The 23,150-nt window shown below is 42.1% G+C and overlaps 1 protein-coding gene across 2 annotated transcripts in view; it reads left to right on the plus strand.

The window, feature by feature from the left end:
• CAMKK1 (calcium/calmodulin dependent protein kinase kinase 1) overlaps positions 1 to 23,150 on the plus strand; it is a 641,465-nt gene that overhangs the window by 390,219 nt on the left and 228,096 nt on the right. For both annotated transcript variants that reach the window (XM_069757479.1, XM_069757478.1), the window contains exons 6-8: positions 6,881 to 7,014; positions 9,504 to 9,540; positions 15,654 to 15,675. In XM_069757479.1, coding sequence (XP_069613580.1) covers positions 6,881 to 7,014; positions 9,504 to 9,540; positions 15,654 to 15,675 — 193 coding nt within the window. The remainder of the gene's footprint in view (positions 1 to 6,880; positions 7,015 to 9,503; positions 9,541 to 15,653; positions 15,676 to 23,150) is intronic.

Genomic DNA, 23,150 nt, shown 5'->3' on the forward strand with positions numbered 1-23,150 from the left:
AATAAGTCGCCTTTATGACCACAATTCCTCCAACATAGGGGGGAGTTGGATGGGCTGATGTGAGACAGTCTTGCTGGAGTATAGTACCACCTGGAGCACACCTTGAAGTGCGACTCCAGGAGGGACATTGATAATGTTGATTGGTATGATGCCGAAAAGGCCTCCTCCCAATCGTCTGTAGAGGTTAAGAGACCTAGGGATTTCTCCCAGGTTATGAGAGCTGCGTTTTTAACCAGTGATGAATCTTTATTGAAACTGTTGTAAATGAATTTGTGACTCCAAAAAATTGGGTGGTTTGGATTGGATAATATTTTTGAAGAGGACTCCGAGAATTTCAATTTGAGGTTAAGAAATAGACTTAGGTTTTCCCTCAAGATCATGTAATCAAGGAAAAGAGACGAGGGGGTGTTGAATTTATTCTTTAGTGAGCTGAAATCAATGAATTTAGATCCAGTGTAAATGTCGCCAAGAGTTTGAATTTTTAAGTCAGCCCATATAGTGGGTAGGACAAGATTCAGAATTGAGTATATAAATAACAGGGATAGTTTGAGTTGAACAGGATTGTTTTTAGCCCCATCCCCCTTTTTCAAAATTGAAGACCATGCGAGAGAAATCGCCTGAAAAATTGGGTGGCTGTTGATTTTGTTGGGGGAACTAGATATAGCTTTAAGAATGATGGATTTAAGAGGTTTTCTTCCGTTGATCTCTATCTCCAAGTCGAGCCATACAGGCTCATTCTGGTCTGACCACCAGGGTAAGCTTTGTTTTAGTAGAAGCGTATTATAGTGGGCCGTAATGTTTGGGAGATCCATTCCTCCGTGTATCTCTGTTTTGTAAAGGGATCTGGTATTTGTTCTGGGCTTTTTATCATTCCAAATGTATTTATTTAGCCTTGATTGGATCTTATGTAGGGAAGATGCGGGGATGGGAAGGGGAATACATCTGAGGATATACAAAATTTTTGGTAGGGTAAACATTCTAACTGTTAGGTTTCTCCCCCACCAGGACAAACTTTTATCATTAAAAGTGGTGCAATCTTTTTTAAGAATTTCATCTATTTTCCTCAAGTTTGAGGAGATAGTTTTATCAAGGTTTTTGTTAATTATGATCCCTAAGTATGGAAATTCTTCATTGCACCACTTGAACGATATTACCTTTTTCAGGGAATTGACTTCCTTTTTGCAGAGATGGATGGGTAGGATGTTAGATTTTGAACCGTTGATTTTGAATTTGGAAAGAGATGCAAAATTTTCAAGTTCTTTGATAGTTTCTAGAGTGGAAACAACTGGGTTGGTGAGGGTTAGGATTATGTCATCTGCAAATAAACTAAGTTTATGGTGACGTTTGTTGGTGGATATGCCTGTAATAAGAGAGTTTTGTCTGATATGTTCTACCAGGGGTTCAAGAGCCAAATTGAAAAGTAAAGGGGATAGGGGGCAACCTTGTCTAGTGCCATTGTTGATTTGGAAGGGGACTGAGATATGGTTATTGCAGGTGACTTTAGCTGTAGGGCCTTGATATAGTGTCATATATGAGGAGATAAGTTTGTCATTAAAGCCAAATTTTTGAAGGGTCTGTTTGAGGAAACTCCAATCTATACGATCAAAGGCCTTTTCAGCGTCTAAGGAGACAAAAACTGTAGGGGTTTTGGATTTATTAGTGAGTTTGATTTGGTTCAGTATCCTTCTGGTGGCGTCGGCTGGTTGCCTATTTTTAATAAACCCCATTTGATCATTAACTATCAGTCTCGGGAGGATGACGCTAAGTCTATTGGCCAAAATTTTTGAGAACAACTTGGTATCTGAGTTCAGAAGAGATATAGGCCTATAACTACTAGTAGCCATAGGGTTGGCCTCTTGTTTTGGGATAAGGACGATTGAAGCCTCCAACATTTCTGGAGGGAAGGAACCCGAGTCAGAAACATAATTGAATAATTTAACCAGGTGAGGTGTTAAATTTTTTCCGAAAGCTTTGTAATATGAATTACAAAAGCCATCTGGCCCTGGGGATTTTTGTAATTTGAGGTGGTTGATGGCCTCTTCCACTTCTGAGGGGGAGAAGGGGGCTGATAGAGATTCAATTTCTTCCTTTGAAAGGGAAGGAAGATTGATGTTGGTGAGATAGGATTTGATGTCTGAATCTTTTGGTGGGGGGGATGTTGGGTCTAGGTTTAGGTTATATAATTTAGAGTAGTATTTGGAAAATTCATTAACTATATCTTGAGGGTGGGACAAAGTGGTGTTGTCAGAGAGGGAAGAAATTCTGTTAATTTTGTTGTGGATTCTAATTTTTTTTATTCTATTTACCATGTATTTGGTTGGCTTGTTCAGAGAGGAATATACTTTAAATTTGGAGGAATTAAGGGCTGCTTCATACGGTAAGAAGAGGAGGGATCTTAATTCTTGCCTAAGGGAGTTTAAGTCGGTTTGGATTTTAGGTGAGGGGGAAGAGAGGCTAATTAGGGATTTTTCTAAGTCACGAATGTCTTTTTGAAGTTTTTTGATCTTTGCCCTTTTTTCCTTTTTTATTTTAGATGATATGTTTATTAGGGTGCCTCTAATAACAGCTTTATGGGCGCACCAATTAGTTGCGGGGTTGGTAACTTCTGGAGGGTTTTCGTTGAAAAAATGGGAAATATTATTTTGGATCGTAGTCGCATGAATGGGATCGTGGATGATAAATGAGCTGCATTTCCATGTTCTAGAGTTTTTTAGGGAGGGGCCAAGAATAACTTCTCCAGTGACAGGGGAATGATCCGACAATGTCCTGTCCCCGATGTCTACTTTTTGGAATTTTTCAAGAGAGAAAATGTCTGATAATATCAGATCAATCCTGGATGCTGAATGGTGGACCGAAGAAAAATGAGTATATTCTCTAGATGTGGAATTAAGACATCTGAAGGTGTCATAGAGCTCACTTTTGTCCAGCCACCAATTCAGGTCCTCTGAGGCTGGTCTCAGGCCTGAGGAAGAGTCAAGTGTTTTGTCAGGGGTGACATTAAAGTCACCTAGGAAGATGAGGTTACCCTTCTTAACCTTGTTGATTTTCTTCAGGAGCTTGGACAAAAAGCTAATCTGGTTTTTGTTTGGGGCGTATGTGTTGATTATAGTACATTCTTGGCCGTTAATATTGCATATCAGGATGTGGTATCTGCCTTTTGGATCAGCATATTCCTCAGTGAACTCGAAAGGTACACTATTCCTGATCAGGGTAGTCACCCCCGCTTTTTTGCTGGAGTTACAGGCCTCAAAAATATGAGGAAAGCTACGATGGTTAAAGTAGGGGTGATTCCCCGCCAGGAATTTTGTCTCTTGAATGCATGCGATGTCTGTCTGAAGGCTGATCAACTCTCTCCATAATGCATGCCTTTTTTGTGGGCTATTTAGCCCTCTAACATTATAGGAGAGTATCTTGAATGACATATTTACAGAGTATAATAAAGGGGATGATGAAACCTAGGAGGAAACAAGCATATAATCACAACAGATATACAAGGACCTAAGTATAACTCTTCCTTAGTATGACTACAAATCAGCCAAAACTTGGTGTGTACCTAGGGAGAAGAAGAGTTAGAACAAAACTGGCAGGTCGACAGAGCTACCAAAAAGAAAAAGAAAGAGGGGGGTTAGTTCACGTGGACGGTAATAAGGGGTTTATCCCAAAATATGATGAAAAGGAGACCCCTTTCAATGTAAGTTAACCATATATAGAGAACGTATTTGATCAACGACCCAATGATCTGACGAAGTCCATTCCTTCCTCGACCGAATAGAACGGGATGATTTTTTCCCGGAAGGAGACTAGAAGTTTGAGCGGGAAGCCCCATCTATATTTAATGCCTCTGTCGCGTAGGGCTGACGTGACTGGCCTGAACTCTCTGCGGCCCTCCAGGGTTTCATTTGAAAAATCGGGAAAAACCTTCAGATTTTTGTAGGGGTCTGGGAAGGATTTTTTATCCCTCAAGTAAGAAAGAATGGCCTCCTTGGTCTTGAAGAAATGAACTTTGAGAATAGTATCTCTTGGCAAGTCGGCGGGGATTTTAGGGGGTTTTGGCAGTCGGTGGGCCCTGTCAATTGTTAGGTCTAAGTCTGGTAGGTCGGGCAAGGCTGATTTAAATATGTCTTTTATATGTTGAGATAACTGATCCTGGGGCACGTCTTCAGGGATACCTCTGATTTTTAAGTTATTTCTTCTACTTCTGTCCTCCAAGTCGGCCATCTTGGAGCGTAAATTCTTCAACTCACTGTTAACTCGGTCAAGCTCGTCAAATGAAATTGATGACCTGTGTTCGAGTCTGTTGATTCTTTCCTCATGTTTGGATAGTTGTCTGTCTATATTATCTAATTTGTCGCAGTATTTTTGAAAGTTATTGTCCATTTCAGTCTTTAGTGTTTTGACGACGATATTTAATTTTTCGTCCATTTTAGATACTAGTTTATCAAGTAAATCTTCATAGTCTGGCGGATTAGAGCTTACAAAGGGGCCTGGGTTGCCATATTTAATTTTGCTCTTCATGGGAGTTGGATTGGGAGAGGTGTCACTAGAGTAAATCTCGTCTTCTACTTCTGAGTAATTTCCCGTGGATGTGTATTTCTCGCTTATTGCGCCTGGGTTCGATCTTTTTAGGCTAGATGTTGAGTCCATTTTTATTGGGGAAGGTTTACTGGTTGGAGATTTGCTAAAGGATTCGTATTCTAGAAGGTTAGGACGGTCTCTCCTGGGGGACCTAGATCTGGGCCTGGGAGAGGAAAAGGAGTCGTGTCTGATTTTTTCCTGGTCTCTGCGACTAATGGTCTTTTCTTGTTTCTGGCTATATTGAGATCTTAGTGGCGCGGTTGGGGCAGTTTTTCCTTTGGGTTTAGTGCCGCTCATATTGACAGATGGAAGGCGTAAAAGCCGTTGGTACCTAGGCTGAATTAATTCTGATGTGTTTGAATTGAGTGCAATGGCCCTGAATTTCAACCTTTTCCCCTTAGTTATCTGTTAATGTAAAAAATAATGCTCCTTATTTTAAGAAGACAGAGGAGAAAATACTGTGAGAATCTCTGAGCAAAATAGAATTTATAGTTTTGGTACAAAGCTTAGGATCTGAAGCTGTTGTTCTCTGTTGTCAGTTCTGGAAATCAAACAGCAAAATGGCCCCTGCGTAAGGATTTCTGGGTAGTATTGCCGGGACTATTTCTCACAGGCAGCTAATTTGGGATTTTAGATCTTTAATTTGCTGTTTGTTTAATTATTAATGTATTTATTTGTAATATGGCCGAGTTTAGGGAGGATTATTAATTCCCTTTGACTATAAGGGGGGCTTATTGTGCAGGAAGGAGAGGTGGCGGGGGATCGAACCAGTGCCCCCACCAGAACTGCACTTTGTAAGTGTGTCCCAGAGATTGCCCGACAGGTCCGGGATTACTGGGGAGGGTGAGAGTCGGGGCCTGCTGAAAGGGTCAGGAGCTGTGACTGATACCTGCCTCGGCACCGCTGCAGCTCCGTGACCGCCCGTTCAGATCGCCGTCGCAGCTATATCCTCAGCGGCGCCGGCGGAGACTCGGGCTTGTGATGGAGGGGCGGAGCCTCGGGACTCTGTGCGAGACCGGAGCTCCGGTACTTGCCGCGTTGATGGATGTGGTCCGGGTCCTTTGTTCCGGGAGAGTCGGCTGGGGGATCTTCTTCTGGCGGCGTCCGGGAGTGTCTGCCGGGGGATCCTCCGCGCTCAGCTGCGGGGAACTCCTGATGAGCGGCAGAGCCGCTGCGGCTCTGCACTGGTTGTTCGCGCCTGACAGGCGCTGGCGCTGGGGTCCCGGCGGCGCTGCTCTTAGAGTGGGAGGAGTCTCGGATCTTCTTCTGTTGCCGACGCTCCGGTGTCGGCCGTCTGGGGGTAATAGCCGGGACTTCCCACGGAGCAGTCGGCCGGGAGTCTTCGGCTTCCTAGCCGGCTGGGGGACACTTGCAAGTGTCGCTGCAGCTTCGCTCTCGCCGCCCGTGGATAGCGGCCGCTGAGGGCGGATCTCCGGCGGCTCTGCAGGATCGTGGGAAGGGACTATTTTGTCTTCGGTCCTCAGCTAGAGCCGGGTCGCAGATGCATGTACCTTGACTCTGCGTTTTCTTTTGCTGGGTGGTCGGTCAGGAGAACCTTGGGAGATGGAGATGAGCCTGTAGTAGGCTATAATCCTAGATACAGGAGGTAAAAATCCTCCCTGCACAGCGCGGATGGATCCACCGGGTCACAGCAGGCCTGAGGCCTAGTCGGGTTGTCTCAGCTTAAGAGTCCCAAATGAGGAGGAATTAGCCCAGAACTTGGGCGCAGAGGGTCTCCGATGAGTCAGGAGATATTAAAAGGGGTCTATGTGGCAAAAGGGGTCTCCTTAACGCGTTATATGTAGCTTAGTGGGACAAATCCCCTGGAGCTCCCTCTTCACAGGTGCTTCTCCATCGGCACCGAAGCCACGCCCCCTTTTTTTTTTTTTTTTTAATTTTGACCATTTCTCCTTTTCAGAAAAAAAATACAAAATGTATTGCTTGGAAATTCGGAGACATGTTGTCAGAAGTTTATAGAATAAAAGAATTTACATTTTACTCAAAAATATACCTATATTTATAAAATATAAAGAGAAAAATCAGAGAAACTGAAAATTTTGCAGTGGTCTCTTAATTTTTGCCAGAGCTGTAGATGAAACTATGTTAAATGATATGTATAACTAGCATCTTGTAGAAGTACATAAGTTCCCACTGTCATAGAGGTTGATGGAAACTTGTGGTAACACAGAATGAGATACAAATGTCAATTGTAAAAAAAAGTCCTTACAATTGTTCATTCATATTTTATATCAATCCTTGTCTTCGCTCAGAATGTTTATTTTTGTATCCCTCCTTATTTTGGTAGGTCGACCACCCCCCAGAGGATCAAAAACTGCATCTGGTGATCAAGCAAAGCCAATGGCTCCATTGGACAGGGTTTATCAAGAGATAGCAATTTTGAAAAAGTTAGACCATATTAATATTGTCAGATTGATTGAGGTAGGTGTAAACAGTTAAATCATCTGAATATTACCGGTATGTAATATGCGTAGGATTTTTAGTTTTAAAGGTCGAATTTTTCGACTTGATGCAATATAGAAAATCAAAATGTGATTCAAAGGTAATTTTGAAAGATCTCTTTGAAGTGACCCAATGCTTTCCTTTTATCTTAGAAAAATATGTAATTATTTCAGTAGTCATCTCATTATTATCATAAAATTGCAACGCAAAGGATCACCTATAAACAGTGTCGGACTGGGCTTTCAATGACCCACCAGTAACCAACTTCAGGGCTCAACTTTTCAACTACATGCAAATGTGACATTATCCTCTATCACAAATTTATATAACAATGAACTGGGTAGATTGTTAAATGAGTAGGACGCTGCCATTGTCTGTACATAGTGATTCAAGTATATTGTGCCATGTACTGCTTATACAGTATAAGAGGGTGGTGGCCCACTCTTGTACAGGAGCTCACCAGAGGATTCTCCTGTGGGCCAGTCCAAGCCTGCCTACAACCTCTGCACAGGTCACAGAGTATGCCTAAGCACTCTCTAATATTGCAAACGTATTTGGAGGCTTGGGCTGAGAAATGGCAATTAAAGTTTAATGTGGATAAATATAAGGTTATGTACTAAATTGTAAAACACTAGGTGAAACGGTCACTGAAAAAGACTTGGGTGAACTAGAATGAGTTCGAGAAGAGCGACCAAGGTTATTCATGGAATGACTGAACTGCAATACCAAGACAGGTTATCAAACTTATTTATTCAGTTTGGAAAAACGAAGGCTTAGGAATGATGTGATTACAATGTCCAAATATATGAGGGAAGAGTGCAGAGATCTTTCTCATGATCATTTTACACTTAGGCATGTGACGAGGACAAGGGGGCATCCTCTATATCTATAGGAAAGAAAGTGTAACCCTAATCAGGGAGACAGATTCTTTACTGTATGAGCAGTGAGCCAGGGCTGTGGAGTCGGTAAGCCACAGTTGAGACTCCGACTCCTGGATTTTATCAGGTTCCGACTCCAACTCTGGCTCCGACTCCTTCATAAATGGCCAATTTTTAACAATAAATTTACTGTTGTCAAATATTAACATCGTGCTTATTCAGCTTCTCACCATCATATAAGTAATCAGACCACTTAGAGCAAAAACTATATTTATTAGAATACAATTAGAATATAGCAAATAACTTTTCTAAACTCTTGTAAGTAAATATGCAATAAACACTGTTATGCAGTTAATAAGAAGAAATCTATAAATTTGTCCTCAGAAAAAGTATTGCCTCTGTCAGATCCTCCTTCATGGATGCCCTCAAATCTGATCTAATTATTTTGAGAGCAGAGAACAACCTCTCTAACTTGGGTTGGTGGCAAAGCAGTAACCACTCGGGCAACATCTCTGACAATGTCAGGATACAGAGGAATCGCTTGTCGCACTGTTATTTTTGATGAACGGTCAAATTTCTCAATTTCTTTTAGTGCACATGAAAAATTCTGCTGAAATGTACTGGCTGTGTTCTTTGATGGGGATGATTCTTCTATGCGGGAACGCTTTGCGCGGTCCTTGTGATCCAAATATTTTTCGAAATTAAATTCTTCATCAGTTGATGAGGGTTTCAGTTTCATACATTGTAAGTAGGGGGGTTGGGGCAGCATGAGGTTAACCAAGTATAAGATTAGATAAGGGCAGTGGAGAACAGTGACACACAAGAAGTAAGAAATGTCTCTATCTCCAGCAGAACTGCTTATCACTGTTGTTCATAGTTTGATAGAACATATATATTTGAGTAACATTTATAAAATTCATATGAAAGTTCAATTATGAAATATTAATACATTTTTTTAAAGCTGGAGTCGGAGTCGGTACATTTCTACCGACTCCGACTCCAACCAAAACTAACTCCGACTTCACGACTCCGACTCCACAGCCCTGAGTGAGACTATGGAACTCAGTGATTCAGTGCTAAAATTCAAGAAGGGCCTGGACGTCTTTCTTGATAAATATAATATTACAGTTTCTGTGATGGAAGTTGATCCAAGGATCTGATTGCCGAATGGAGTCGAGAATTAATTTCCCCCCTACATGTAGCTATTACTCTGTCTAACCGATGAGGTTTTTACCTTCCTCTAGATCAGTGTTCCCCAACTCCGGTCCTCAAGAGCCACCAACAGGTCATGTTTTCAGGATTTCCTTAGTATTGCGTAGGTGATTGAATGCTTGCCTGTCCAGGTGATGCAATTATCACCTGGGCAATACTAAGGAAATCCTGAAAACATGACCTGTTGGTGGCTCTTGAGGACCGGAGTTGGGGAACACTGCTCTAGATCAACATGTTAGGCTATAGGTTAAACTCTATGGACTTAAGTCTACCTTCAACCTTAAAACTATGAAACTATATAAGTGCAGAAGATGCAACATTTCAACCTGTATGGTCTTTTTCAAGCTGTAATTCATCTACAGTTTATTTACTTCACAGGTGCTGGATGATCCAGCTGAAGATAATCTTTATATGGGTAAGTTGTTGCTCATCTCTTTTTCTCCTCACAAAACTGTTTCACCTCTATATTTGTGTGTGCATATACAGTGGCATGTAAAAGTTTGTGCACCCTTGGTCAAAATTACTGTTATTGTGATGTGGTGGATCGGCTCACTTGGCTTCACAGGAACAGTTTCTTTAAATCTTCCACTGGTTTATTAAAAGTACTGCATAAACCATACAACATTAGCAAAAACAAACTCGGCCTTCCTGGCCTAACGGGAAAACAAAAACATAATGTATGGCTCAGTTGCTACGGGAAAAAAGGCGCCATTTAATGAATTTATTTGCATCTTGTGCCAACAGTGCCTTCATTAAAGTACCACTCCAGCATTTTGTTTTATTTTACCCCTGCAGTGATGTCACTAATGTAAATTCTCTGCCTCTAGTAATATACTTACCAGCCATCATCTTCAGTTTTCTGGTCATCTTCTGCAGTCTGTCACCTGCCAGATTGCTCCAGTATTCGCTGAGCGAGATGGAGGTTACTCCCCAATATACAAGTGGTGTTTAGTGATGAACGATAGTGCTTGGATAAGATGTTGTCCGAGCATGCTCGGGTGCCAACCGTGCGACTTCAGCGTGCTCGAATTAGATGCTCAAGTCCCCGCAGCTGTATGTCTCGCAGCTGATCGACAGCTGCAACACATGCAGGGATTGCCTAATAAACAGGCAATTCCTGCATGCGTTGCGACTCAAACATATTTTTGAGCACACTGAAGACACTCAGTTAGCACACTAGCATGCTCGGATAACACTTAATCCAAGCACTAGTTTAAACCGCTTTCTGTCAAATATCTTCGACACTAATATGACTTACAGTATTATACTGTATATGGTTTTGTTCAGAATTCAATTTTACATTTTCTCCCTGTAATATTTTTAGCTTTTGAAGCGGTTTTGCTTCAATATGGGAATTAAAAGCACAATTAAATATTATACAAATTCAGATCCAAAATTAACCACAATAATGCACGTGACCAATCATAAGCCGGATGTGGTAGCCAATCACATTGCATCACATTTGCTGTTTAAGGCTATGTGCACACGTTCAGGAATTCATGCAGAAAATTCCTGAGAATTCCGGACATTTTCTGCATGAAATCCGCAAGAAAACCACGTGCGTTTTTGCCGCGATTTTGCCGCGGTTTTGACGCGGTTTTTTCCGGACACTTCCCAATGCATTTTGGAGTGGGAAATCCGCAAAAAAAACGCAAAAAGATAGAGCATGTCCGGATTTTGTGCCTGATGCGTTTTTTTTGCGGAAAAAAACGCATCATGTGCACAAAACATGCGGAATTCATTCTAAATGATGGGATGCTTATTGTATGCGGTTTTTTTGCGGTTTTATAGCGTTTTTATCGGGAAAAACCGCGAAAAAACCGCGAAAAAACCGGAACGTGTGAACACAGCCTTAATCTTTGTTTTATTTGTCGGTGAGTTAAGAGAAGTCAACTGATTATGCTGCGAGCCTTCAGATTTTTGTCAGAGGAGGATCGTTTTTGAGTAAAGGTACTGCATTAAGAGGGTTGCTCTGGCCCACACATTGCAATGAGGCTTGGCTGTAATCTGAGAACAGTTGTAGGAATATTGCAGAAACATAAGCAGCTTGGAATAACTCAGGATAGGCCCAGATCTGGTCGTTCCAGAAAGTCAGGGACTACAGAGTACTATTAAAAACATCCCTTGCTAATCAAAAGCTCACCTCTTCTCAGCTTCTGCGAGAATGGCAAAAAAAGTGAAATGTTAAGGTAGCAACATCATCTGTAAGAAATAGATGTTTTGGAAGGGGTGTTTGAGAGGGTGCAAAATGGACAAAGGAGGAGTCGGAGAATGTGCTATTTAGTGATAAAAGCACTTTTTGCATTTTGGGAAATTATGGCAAGTTTTAAGTGAGAAGGTTCCCACATGAAGAGTACAATCCACAGTGTTTGAACTTCCCTGTGAAACATCTGATGAAAGTAATGGTTTGGGGATATATGGTAGCTGATGGTGTTGGGAGAACTCCGCGAGCCGTCAGAAGGTAAGTATATCCATATTTTTTATTTTTATTCTTTTTTTTTACACGAATATGGATCCCAGGGCCTGAAGGAGAGTCTCCTCTCCTCCAGACCCTGTGAACCCTGCACACGCCGTATAAGACGACACCTGGTGTATAAGATGACCGGCGAAAAGTTGGAGGTCGTCCTATACGCCGAAAAATAAGGTATTTGTCCCAGAAAACTTACTATATGCCTGAATTTCTGGCACAACACTAATGGTTAATGATAAAAGAGGCAAAATTCATTTAATATGTAGAGTGATTATCTGCAGAAAACTCTTTTGTACAACATCTGATGAGATTGAATAACAGGATTTGGCATAACGGAACACTGACTATTCTTACATTTTAAAGTGAATTTAATATTATATGATAATTCTGAATAAAATACACACTTACGAAATATGTAATTTTTCTCATAATGTCCCGACTGCTGATAGGACACACGGGATTAAACCACTAATTGTGAGTTTAAAATGGCATCTGGCAAAAACAGGCAGTGAAAGGGATTCTTTAGGAAAGAAAAGTAATTGCCTGAGCTTGAAAATGTCACACTTAAGGTAAATTGTAGTGTTCCTTTAGATAGGGGCTTTTTAATGTGTCACCAGTATGCGTTGCTGAATCACACTGATCTATAGTGCATTACTGTGCATCTAATATATAAAGCTGAATGTGTGTATGTGTGTGTGTGTGTGTGTATCCGGGATTGGCATCTGCACCGTCGCAGCTACAGCCACAAAATTTTGTCACACGTCTGGATCCCGAGAGCTTCATAGGCTATGTTGTGAGGCGAAATTTTAAACCCACGCGTTCTAATTCACCAAACAATTTTGCCCCTATCTACATAATGGGGAAAAAGTGAAAAGAAAAGTGTTGGAGGCAAATTGACAGCTGCCAGATGTGAACAAGGGGGACTTAAAGAGTGAGAGCAATGGTGCCAAAGAGTATATACCGTACAGTTGCTGAGGTGAGGCCCCGACATGGGATCCTCACCACACATTTTGATATGAACACACACACACAAAATGCGCCACACACTACCACGTGCTTGAACACATATACCACCCTCAGCACACATTTCACCACACATACTCCAACCTCGCCACATAAAAGTTGAAACACAAAAGTCACCGCTCAAAACTCGCCACGCGCAAAATTCGTCACATGCAAAACTAGCCACATGTGCAAAACTCAGCTCATGGAAAACTCGCCACACGCAAAACTTGCACACGTGGAAAAATTGCCACATGCACAAAAGTTGCAACACATGCAAAAGTTGCCTCACACAAAACTTGCACATACTCAAAACGCACCACACATAAAACTCGCCACGCACAAAACTCGCCATGCGCAAAACTCGCCATGCGCAAAACTTGCTGCGCACAACTTGCTACACTAACCTGTCACATGCAACTTGACACACAAAAAGTTGCTACACGCATGTCGCCAAACAAAACTTATCTCACAAGTCGCTACATGCATGTCGCCACACGCAACTCAACACAAACAACTTGACACATGACACTCGCCCTAAAACACACACAAGTCTGGTATTATCCTTCAAAAATAAAAATATCTGATTAATAAGCAGACAAAATACAAGAGCAACAAATGTACCATATAGGAAATACGGCAGCTGTCAGTCACATGACCTGTCTATTATGTGTATGTGTGAGCTAATCTATACTGCCAGGGGGGAGGGCTTCCTGTTGGCTGGGGATTTATCAGGCTGCCAATAGCAACCAATCACAGCTCAGCTTCTATTTTGCTACAATTAATTAATCTGAGCTCTGATTGGTCAATATAGGCAACAAAGGACATTCTCAGTATAACAAAGCTTGTATATATATAAAAACGAGTGTATGTGTGTATCAACGATGATGTCATAGTGGTTGCTATGGTGACGATGATGTTATAATAGATTGTAATGGTGACGGTTGTGTCATAATGGTTGCCATGGTGACGATGATGTCATAAGTTGCCATGGCGACGATGATGTCAGAATGGTTGCCATGGCGAAGATGATTTCTTACTGGGTACATGGGCATGGGACTATGGGATGGCGGATATGTATGATGGGTATATGGGCATGGGACTATGGGATGGACGATGTCTGATGGGTATATGGGCACGGGACTATGGGATGGAGGATGTATGATGGGTATATGGGCACGGGGCTATGGGATAGAGGATGTGTAATGGATATATGGGCACAGGATTATGGGATGGAGGATATGTATGATGGGTATATGGGCACGGGACTATGGGATGGAGGATATGTATGATGAGTATATGGCACGGGACTATGGGATGGAGGTTGTGTATGATGGGTATATGAGCACGGGACTATGAAATGGAGGATGTGTATGATGGGTATATGGGCACGGGACTATGGGATGGAGGATGTGTATGATGGGTATATGGGCACAGGACTATGGAATGGAGGCTGTGTATGATGGGTATATGGGCACTGGACTATGGGATGGAGGATGTTTATGAAGGGTATATGGGCACGGGACTATGGGATAGAGGATAATCATTATAATTTGTTATTACTAACCGCAGTTAGTTACTATGCCAGGGCAACGCCGGGCTCTTCAGCTAGTTATACATAAAGCTTATTAGTCACTGTGACCTTCTATGGAGATTTATGATTGTTACATGTACAGCAAATCCTTCTGGACGTCACTAAGTAAAACACATTCTCCTGCATGTCAATACGACTCCATCAACACATCAGGGGTCATGTCAACAGGAGTCTAAACAACTTCTTTGCACAAAACATATGCCAGGTATTCGTGCTATAGTCTTTATTACTTGAGGGCTTTGTCTGGGGAATTGCCACGCATGGAGTCATATGGCATTCTCGTGTAAAGTAACTCACAGATATTGATACTTCTAGTCCTCCAATAAATAGAACCAGTATGAATATAGTTTTTGACTGTAGACCATAAAGGTCTTGTTTTGGTTCTCCCATCGTATGCCACTATTTATAGGGTACATAATAAAGAGATTATTGTAAGTGTATGTTTGTAATGTAAACTGATTTATTGAATATTGCTTTTCAACAGTAAATATTTATGGGTATGTGTACAGGTTAAAGAGTTTTTCCAGGGCTATTTTTTTTACTATGGGCCTAAGAACTAAGAGGCAGGTAATTGCTACCTACCTGCCTCTTCTGCCCATCACCGATCTCTGCCGTCACAGACTGCTCCTGCCGGTGATTCAGCGCCTTCTGCTGATGTCATGTCAACAGGTCAGCAGCTTCTCTTCCAGGCTGATCTGCTGACATGGCATGACTGATAACGTCATGCTAATTGACAGCTGGCATCCCACTGTCTAGCTTCGGAGAGACGGCTGTCAATCAGCATGACATCAGCAGTCACACACAGAGGAGCAGCTGCTCTGTTGACTTTAAGCATCTGAATTGCCGGCAGGAGCAGTCAGTGACCGATGCCAGTTAGAACAGGCAGGTAGTTAAAAACTACCTTCCTGTTAGTTTTTAGGCCCATAGTAAAAACAAAAACAAATTGCAGATAAACCCAGAAAAATGCTACGTAACATGCATGTTTTGGGTGCTTTTTTTGCAAGCATTTTTTATGTGTTTTTTCCCACTTTGTTTGAATTGGTGAAAAACACTGGAAAAACACTGACAGAATGTACAGGCTTCAGATTTGAAATCAAATCTACAAGGAAAAAATAAGCAACGTGTGCATGAGATTTCAGTAATCTTATTCCCTTTGTTGTTACTGAATGCTTTGGTTTTTCCACAGCAAAACGTGCAGACAAAGCAAAAACTAATAAAAAAAAACACAACATGTGTTCTTACACTAATTCAGTATTTACTTTAAAAACAATTTTCCAGTTTTATTAAAAGTTATTTTTTTCCATAGAGAAAATTCAGACCGTTTTTAATATACCTTTTTGTATTAACTATAATTTAATTATAGAAAAATAACAGTGTATTTTGAATACATTTGTTTAGATTATCAAATTTAACAGGATATAATTTGTTTAACTTTATTCTTTTTTTTTTTTTTTTTTTACAGTATTTGACCTTCTACGCAAAGGGTATGTAAACTGTTCAATGTTTCGACATTCACATATTTGATTATCCAGACCTTTATGTTTACTATATGTGTTCAGAGTTGCAGATGCAAGACATAGACTGATTTTTTTGTATTAAACCATTGATTAACAGTTGACCCTTTATTACTGTATATGTGTTAGGGACTGGGGTCTTACCACCTAAAATATATTTATGCCTGAGCATAAGTGAAATGGTTAATACTTGTAAAAGTTTTTAAAATGTCTCACTTTAAATATTTGTCTACTGAACTCTGTGTAATATAAAATAAATCACAAAGTAAATCAGTTCATTAGTTCTTGGTATGATTACTTCATTTTCTGCACAAAGATGCCACTTTTGCTGATACCAAAATGTAGAATTTAAGTTTTGACTCTAGAAGTGAGACATTCTGTTCATTTAGAGATTATATTATGCAAACCTCTCCTGCCTTTTGGCATGAATTTGAATAGGGGGCCTAAAGGTACCGTCACACTAAGCGACGCTGCAGCGATACCGACAACGATCCGGATCGCTGCAGCGTCGCTGTTTGGTCGCTGGAGAGCTGTCACACAGACACCTCTCCAGCGACCAACGATGCCGGTAACCAGGGTAAACATCGGGTTACTAAGCGCAGGGCCGCGCTTAGTAACCCGATGTTTACCCTGGTTACCATCGTTAAAGTAAAAAAAACAAACACTACATACTTACCTACCGCTGTCTGTCCCCGGCGCTGTGCTTCTCTGCTCTGGCTGTGAGCGCCGGGCAGCCGGAAAGCAGAGCGGTGACGTCACCGCTCTGCTTTCCGGCCGCTGTGCTCACAGCCAGACCAGAGAAGCACAGCGCCGGGGACAGACAGCGGTAGGTAAGTATGTAGTGTTTGTTTTTTTTTACTTTAACGATGGTAACCAGGGTAAACATCGGGTTACTAAGCGCGGCCCTGCGCTTAGTAACCCGATGTTTACCCTGGTTACCAGCGAAGACATCGCTGAATCGGTGTCACACACGCCGATTCAGTGATGTCAGCGGGTGATCCAGCGACGAAACAAAGTTCTGGACTTTCTTCCCCGACCAGCGACATCACAGCAGGGGCCTGATCGCTGCTGCCTGTCACACTGGACGATATCGCTAGCCAGGACGCTGCAACATCACGGATCGCTAGCGATATCGTCTAGTGTGACGGTACCCTTAGAGCTCGCTCCCACTTGCGATGAACTCGAACTAACGCAATCTGGTTAAAAAATCAGATTGTATTCAGACCAATGTTATTCAGTGATTCAGGGCTTATCTGCAATTTTTTTTATCAGACCAGATTGCGATTGGGCTGATAAAAAAATCATAGCATGCTGCGAGTGGATGCAAATTTCACGTCGCAATCGCCAATAGAAGTCAATGGTTGCGAGAAACAAAATCGCACGGCACATCTTTGAAAACCCAACATTTAATCATCCTCATACAGTAAAATCACAGCATGACAAGTTAGAATAGATAGAATAGATGTACTGTATGTACATTGAATAGATAGATATATATCAGATATATAATTATTACAGTGTGTCCGTAGCTTACTGTACATGTATTTAATTAATAAATATATTTCTGAAAAAATGTTGTGGGATCCCCAAAATTTTATTAACCAGCAGCAGGAAAATGGACAGCTAGGAGCTGGTGTTTGTAGCCTTGGAAAGGGGTAATACACATGGAGCTTCCCAGGCAATTAATATCAGCTCACAGCTGTATACTAAGCCTTTAATGGTTATTAAAATGGGGGACCCCCCCAAAAAAAGACATAGGGTCCCACTATAATTAAAACCAGCAAATGCTAGTCAGACAGCTGCGGGCTGATATTAATAGGCTAGGCAGGGGCCATGGATATTGGCCCTCTCCCGGGCTACAAACATCAGCTCTAAGCCCCCCAGAAAAGGTGCATTCATGAGATGCGCCATATCTGACACTCAGCCTCGCTCCTCCCACTTGCCCTGGTGCATTGGCAAAAGTGGAGTAATAATATTGGGGTTGGTGTCAGCTTTGTATGATGCACCTGTTCTGGGTCAGCTGGTTTTAGTCCAGGGCTTCTTCCTAGGGTATTAATATCAGCCTGCAGCTGTCTGACAAATTTTTGCTGGTTATTAATTAAAGGGGACCCTACGTCATTTTCATTTTTGGTCACCCATTTTAATAACCAGTAAAGGTTAAGTATACAGTTGTGAGCTGATATTAATAGCCTCGGAAGCTCCATGTGTATTACCCCCTCCCAGGCCATAAACATCAGCCCACAGCTGTCTGCTTTCCCTTTTTCGTGGGACCCCATAACATACAGTTACACCTTACTGCAATGGCCAGGATTGGAACTGGCTCTGATTCTGTTTAACACCTTAAGTGCCATGATTAACAGTAACCATAGCATCTAATTAGACAGAAGGAGGAAAGCTCCCTCTGTCACCCCATTAGGGCTTTACAACATGATAGTGAGATGTTGCTGGCTTTCTGTTGCAGGTAGAGGTCTTACACAGGACCCCAGGACTGCTATCTGTGAATTCCTCTTACAGAGAACCTGCCATCTGATTTATATTGCCCAAACCATGGACAGCATGAATCCTACACTGGCTACTTTATCGCAGCCATGTATGCTTTAATATAAATGCTGTAGTGTTTAAGAAAAATGTACTTTGAAAACTCAGCCGGGAAGTATGTGTTTTAGGTGACTAATTCGTTGCTGGCTTCCAGCTGCTCAGCTCATCAAAAAGGTCTCTCCTTTTATGTGTGTATGTGGGAGAGATCTGTCAGTCATATAGTAGATAGCCAATACACATAGTCCCTTGCCAGATTTTGAAAGTATGCTGCAGCATTTCAGAATAGAACACACATGGCTTCTATTATGCCGCCGGGCTCTGATTCATTCTGCCTCTGGCTTGGGCAGCTTGAATCTCCTCCTGTCAGGTTTCCTTTAAACCTAATAGGATGCCTGTCAGTCTAGAAACGTATTGCAATGTATTGTAAAAGCATTCTATTGGTTCCACAGTTTAATTCCAAAGCTTAATATAGTTTTTCTAAAAAGATTTTTAAAAACTAAAAACACCCTATTTTTGTAAAAAAAAAAAAAAAAAAAGCTTAAAGAAAACCCCAAAACAATAAAATGAACATGTTACTTATCCTTACAGTGAAACCGAAAAAGTGCACATCCTTAGGCTAAAACAGTATTCCCCATAGGTTAATATATGTTTATTTGAGCCTCTGTGAGTTCAGATTTAAAGGACTTAATAACTGATGATCTGTGTATGGGATAGGTCACCAACATGCCATTGGTGGGGATCTGATAGCTGGCATCCCAACCGATGAGCCGATATCTGATCCAGCAGTGGCCAAATGTAAGCTTTATACGAGACAGAACACAGACTCTTTGTACTTTGCTGCCAAGTTCTGCACATTATCCCCATTCCTTCCGAGCCGCAAATGAAAACGCCGTTTTTCTGCTGATCAGTGGGCGTGTAAGATGTCCGACCCCACCAATCTAATGATGATGAGGTCATTAGTTGTTAATTGCTACTACTCCTTCTCCTTTCATTCTTTTTCATTTACATTTAAAATGAATGTAAAATTCGTCTGACTTTTACTTTGAATATTTTTGCTTTTATTTTTGTATGGATTCCTGACCTAACAAATAAAGCAGTTTGGAGAGGTATATAAAAAAACTACTGTAATAATCTAAAAAAATAGGAAAAGGACTGGTATTTCCAGTATTTAACAATGTAATATCTTGTGGCTATAAAGACATTATTAATAATATCAATGACAACTGCTTATCAGAGAAGATAAAAAATGCAATAAAGTTCCTCCCTGGTTCTAACTAGTGAATATCGTCATACAACAGAGATTTTTTTACCAGCACCTTTTTTTCTCAAAACCGAACAAAAAATTATTTAAAAAATTCATATATTAATATGGATTCTGCTAGAATTCTGTTTCTCCTTGGAACTAGCTAAAACCACTTCTAAATGCTATAGCTGCGTTAACATTCATTTCCAATGAAGACAGGTTAACGTGTGTGAATGGTGTCAAGATATTGTCATACGATATCCAGCTGCATATCGACCAAATTTTCATAGGTCCCTAAAGTTACAATATTAATACGTTCCAGGACAACTTTTGTCAGTTAAAATTGCAATGACGCTTTAGAAAACTATTGATTACTTGTAAGGCTCCAAAAAAAGGAACACAAAATATGATTAAAGAAAAATAAGCATATAACACATACAACAAGTCTTTATATATAAAGCCAAGAAGTCACTCTGACCTGATGTGGAAGGCAGTCTGTACTGTGAAGAGGCACCACTAAACTGCCAATATCTGCAGTCACTTCAGTATCAAGAAATCACTCTCACCTGGTGTAGAAGGCAGTCTGTACTGTGAAGAGGCACCACTACACTGCCAATCTCTGCAGGTACTTCAGTATCAAGAAATCACTCTCACCTGGTGTAGAAGGCAGTCTGTACTGTGAAGAGGCACCAATACACTGCCAATCTCTGCAGGTACTTCAGTATCAAGAAATCACTCTCACCTGGTGTAGAAGGCAGTCTGTACTGTGAAGAGGCACCACTACACTGCCAATCTCTGCAGGTACTTCAGTATCAAGAAATCACTCTCACCTGGTGTAGAAGGCAGTCTGTACTGTGAAGAGGCACCACTACACTGCCAATCTCTGCAGGTACTTCAGTATCAAGAAATCACTCTCACCTGGTGTAGAAGGCAGTCTGTACTGTGAAGAGGCACCACTACACTGCCAATCTCTGCAGGTACTTCAGTATCAAGAAATCACTCTCACCTGGTGTAGAAGGCAGTCTGTACTGTGAAGAGGCACCAATACACTGCCAATCTCTGCAGGTACTTCAGTATCAAGAAATCACTCTCACCTGGTGTAGAAGGCAGTCTGTACTGTGAAGAGGCACCACTACACTGCCAATCTCTGCAGGTACTTCAGTATCAAGAAATCACTCTCACCTGGTGTAGAAGGCAGTCTGTACTGTGAAGAGGCACCACTAAACTGCCAATCTCTGCAGTATCAAGAAGTCACTCTCACCTGGTGTAGAAGGCAGTCTGTACTGTGAAGAGGCACCACTACACTGCCAATCTCTGCAGGTACTTCAGTATCAAGAAGTAACTCTCACCTGGTGTAGAAGGCAGTCTGTACTGTGAAGAGGCACCACTAAACTGCCAATACCTGCAGTCACTTCAGTACCAAGAAGTCACTCTCACCTGGTGTAGAAGGCAGTCTGTACTGTGAAGAGGCACCACTACACTGCCAATCTCTGCAGGTACTTCAGTATCAAGAAGTCACTCTCACCTGGTGTAGAAGGCAGTCTATACTGTGAAGAGGCACCACTACACTGCCAATCTCTGCAGGTACTTCAGTATCAAGAAGTCACTCTCACCTGGTGTAGAAGGCAGTCTGTACTGTGAAGAGGCACCACTACACTGCCAATCTCTGCAGGTACTTCAGTATCAAGAAGTCACTCTCACCTGGTGTAGAAGGCAGTCTGTACTGTGAAGAGGCACCACTACACTGCCAATCTCTGCAGGTACTTCAGTATCAAGAAGTCACTCTCACCTGGTGTAGAAGGCAGTCTGTACTGTGAAGAGGCACCACTACACTGCCAATCTCTGCAGGTACTTCAGTATCAAGAAATCACTCTCACCTGGTGTAGAAGGCAGTCTGTACTGTGAAGAGGCACCAATACACTGCCAATCTCTGCAGGTACTTCAGTATCAAGAATTCGCTCTCATCTGGTTTAGAAGGCAGTCTGTACTGTGAAGAGGCACCACTACACTGCCAATATCTGCAGTCACTTCAGTATCAAGAAATCACTCTCACCTGGTGTAGAAGGCAGTCTGTACTGTGAAGAGGCACCACTACACTGCCAATCTCTGCAGGTACTTCAGTATCAAGAAATCACTCTCACCTGGTGTAGAAGGCAGTCTGTACTGTGAAGAGGCACCAATACACTGCCAATCTCTGCAGGTACTTCAGTATCAAGAAATCACTCTCACCTGGTGTAGAAGGCAGTCTGTACTGTGAAGAGGCACCACTACACTGCCAATCTCTGCAGGTACTTCAGTATCAAGAAATCACTCTCACCTGGTGTAGAAGGCAGTCTGTACTGTGAAGAGGCACCACTACACTGCCAATCTCTGCAGGTACTTCAGTATCAAGAAATCACTCTCACCTGGTGTAGAAGGCAGTCTGTACTGTGAAGAGGCACCAATACACTGCCAATCTCTGCAGGTACTTCAGTATCAAGAAATCACTCTCACCTGGTGTAGAAGGCAGTCTGTACTGTGAAGAGGCACCACTACACTGCCAATGTCTGCAGGTACTTCAGTATCAAGAAATCACTCTCACCTGGTGTAGAAGGCAGTCTGTACTGTGAAGAGGCACCACTAAACTGCCAATCTCTGCAGTATCAAGAAGTCACTCTCACCTGGTGTAGAAGGCAGTCTGTACTGTGAAGAGGCACCACTACACTGCCAATCTCTGCAGGTACTTCAGTATCAAGAAGTAACTCTCACCTGGTGTAGAAGGCAGTCTGTACTGTGAAGAGGCACCACTAAACTGCCAATACCTGCAGTCACTTCAGTACCAAGAAGTCACTCTCACCTGGTGTAGAAGGCAGTCTGTACTGTGAAGAGGCACCACTACACTGCCAATCTCTGCAGGTACTTCAGTATCAAGAAGTCACTCTTACCTGGTGTAGAAGGCAGTCTGTACTGTGAAGAGGCACCACTACACTGCCAATCTCTGCAGGTACTTCAGTATCAAGAAGTCACTCTCACCTGGTGTAGAAGGCAGTCTGTACTGTGAAGAGGCACCACTACACTGCCAATCTCTGCAGGTACTTCAGTATCAAGAAGTCACTCTCACCTGGTGTAGAAGGCAGTCTGTACTGTGAAGAGGCACCACTACACTGCCAATCTCTGCAGGTACTTCAGTATCAAGAAGTCGCTCTCATCTGGTGTGGAAGGCAGTCTGTACTGTGAAGAGGCACCAATACACTGCCAATCTCTGCAGGTACTTCAGTATCAAGAAGTCGCTCTCATCTGGTGTAGAAGGCAGTCTGTACTGTGAAGAGGCACCACTACACTGCCAATCTCTGCAGGTACTTCAGTATCAAGAAGTCACTCTCACCTGGTGTAAAAGGCAGTCTGTACTGTGAAGAGGCACCACTAAACTGCCAATATCTGCAGTCACTTCAGTACCAAGAAGTCACTCTCACCTGGTGTAGAAGGCAGTCTGTACTGTGAAGAGGCACCACTACACTGCCAATCTCTGCAGGTACTTCAGTATCAAGAAGTCACTCTCACCTGGTGTAGAAGGCAGTCTGTACTGTGAAGAGGCACCACTACACTGCCAATCTCTGCAGGTACTTCAGTATCAAGAAGTCGCTCTCATCTGGTGTGGAAGGCAGTCTGTACTGTGAAGAGGCAC

Source organism: Ranitomeya imitator, chromosome 3, assembly GCF_032444005.1.
Source record: "Ranitomeya imitator isolate aRanImi1 chromosome 3, aRanImi1.pri, whole genome shotgun sequence".
NCBI lineage: Eukaryota > Metazoa > Chordata > Amphibia > Anura > Dendrobatidae > Ranitomeya > Ranitomeya imitator.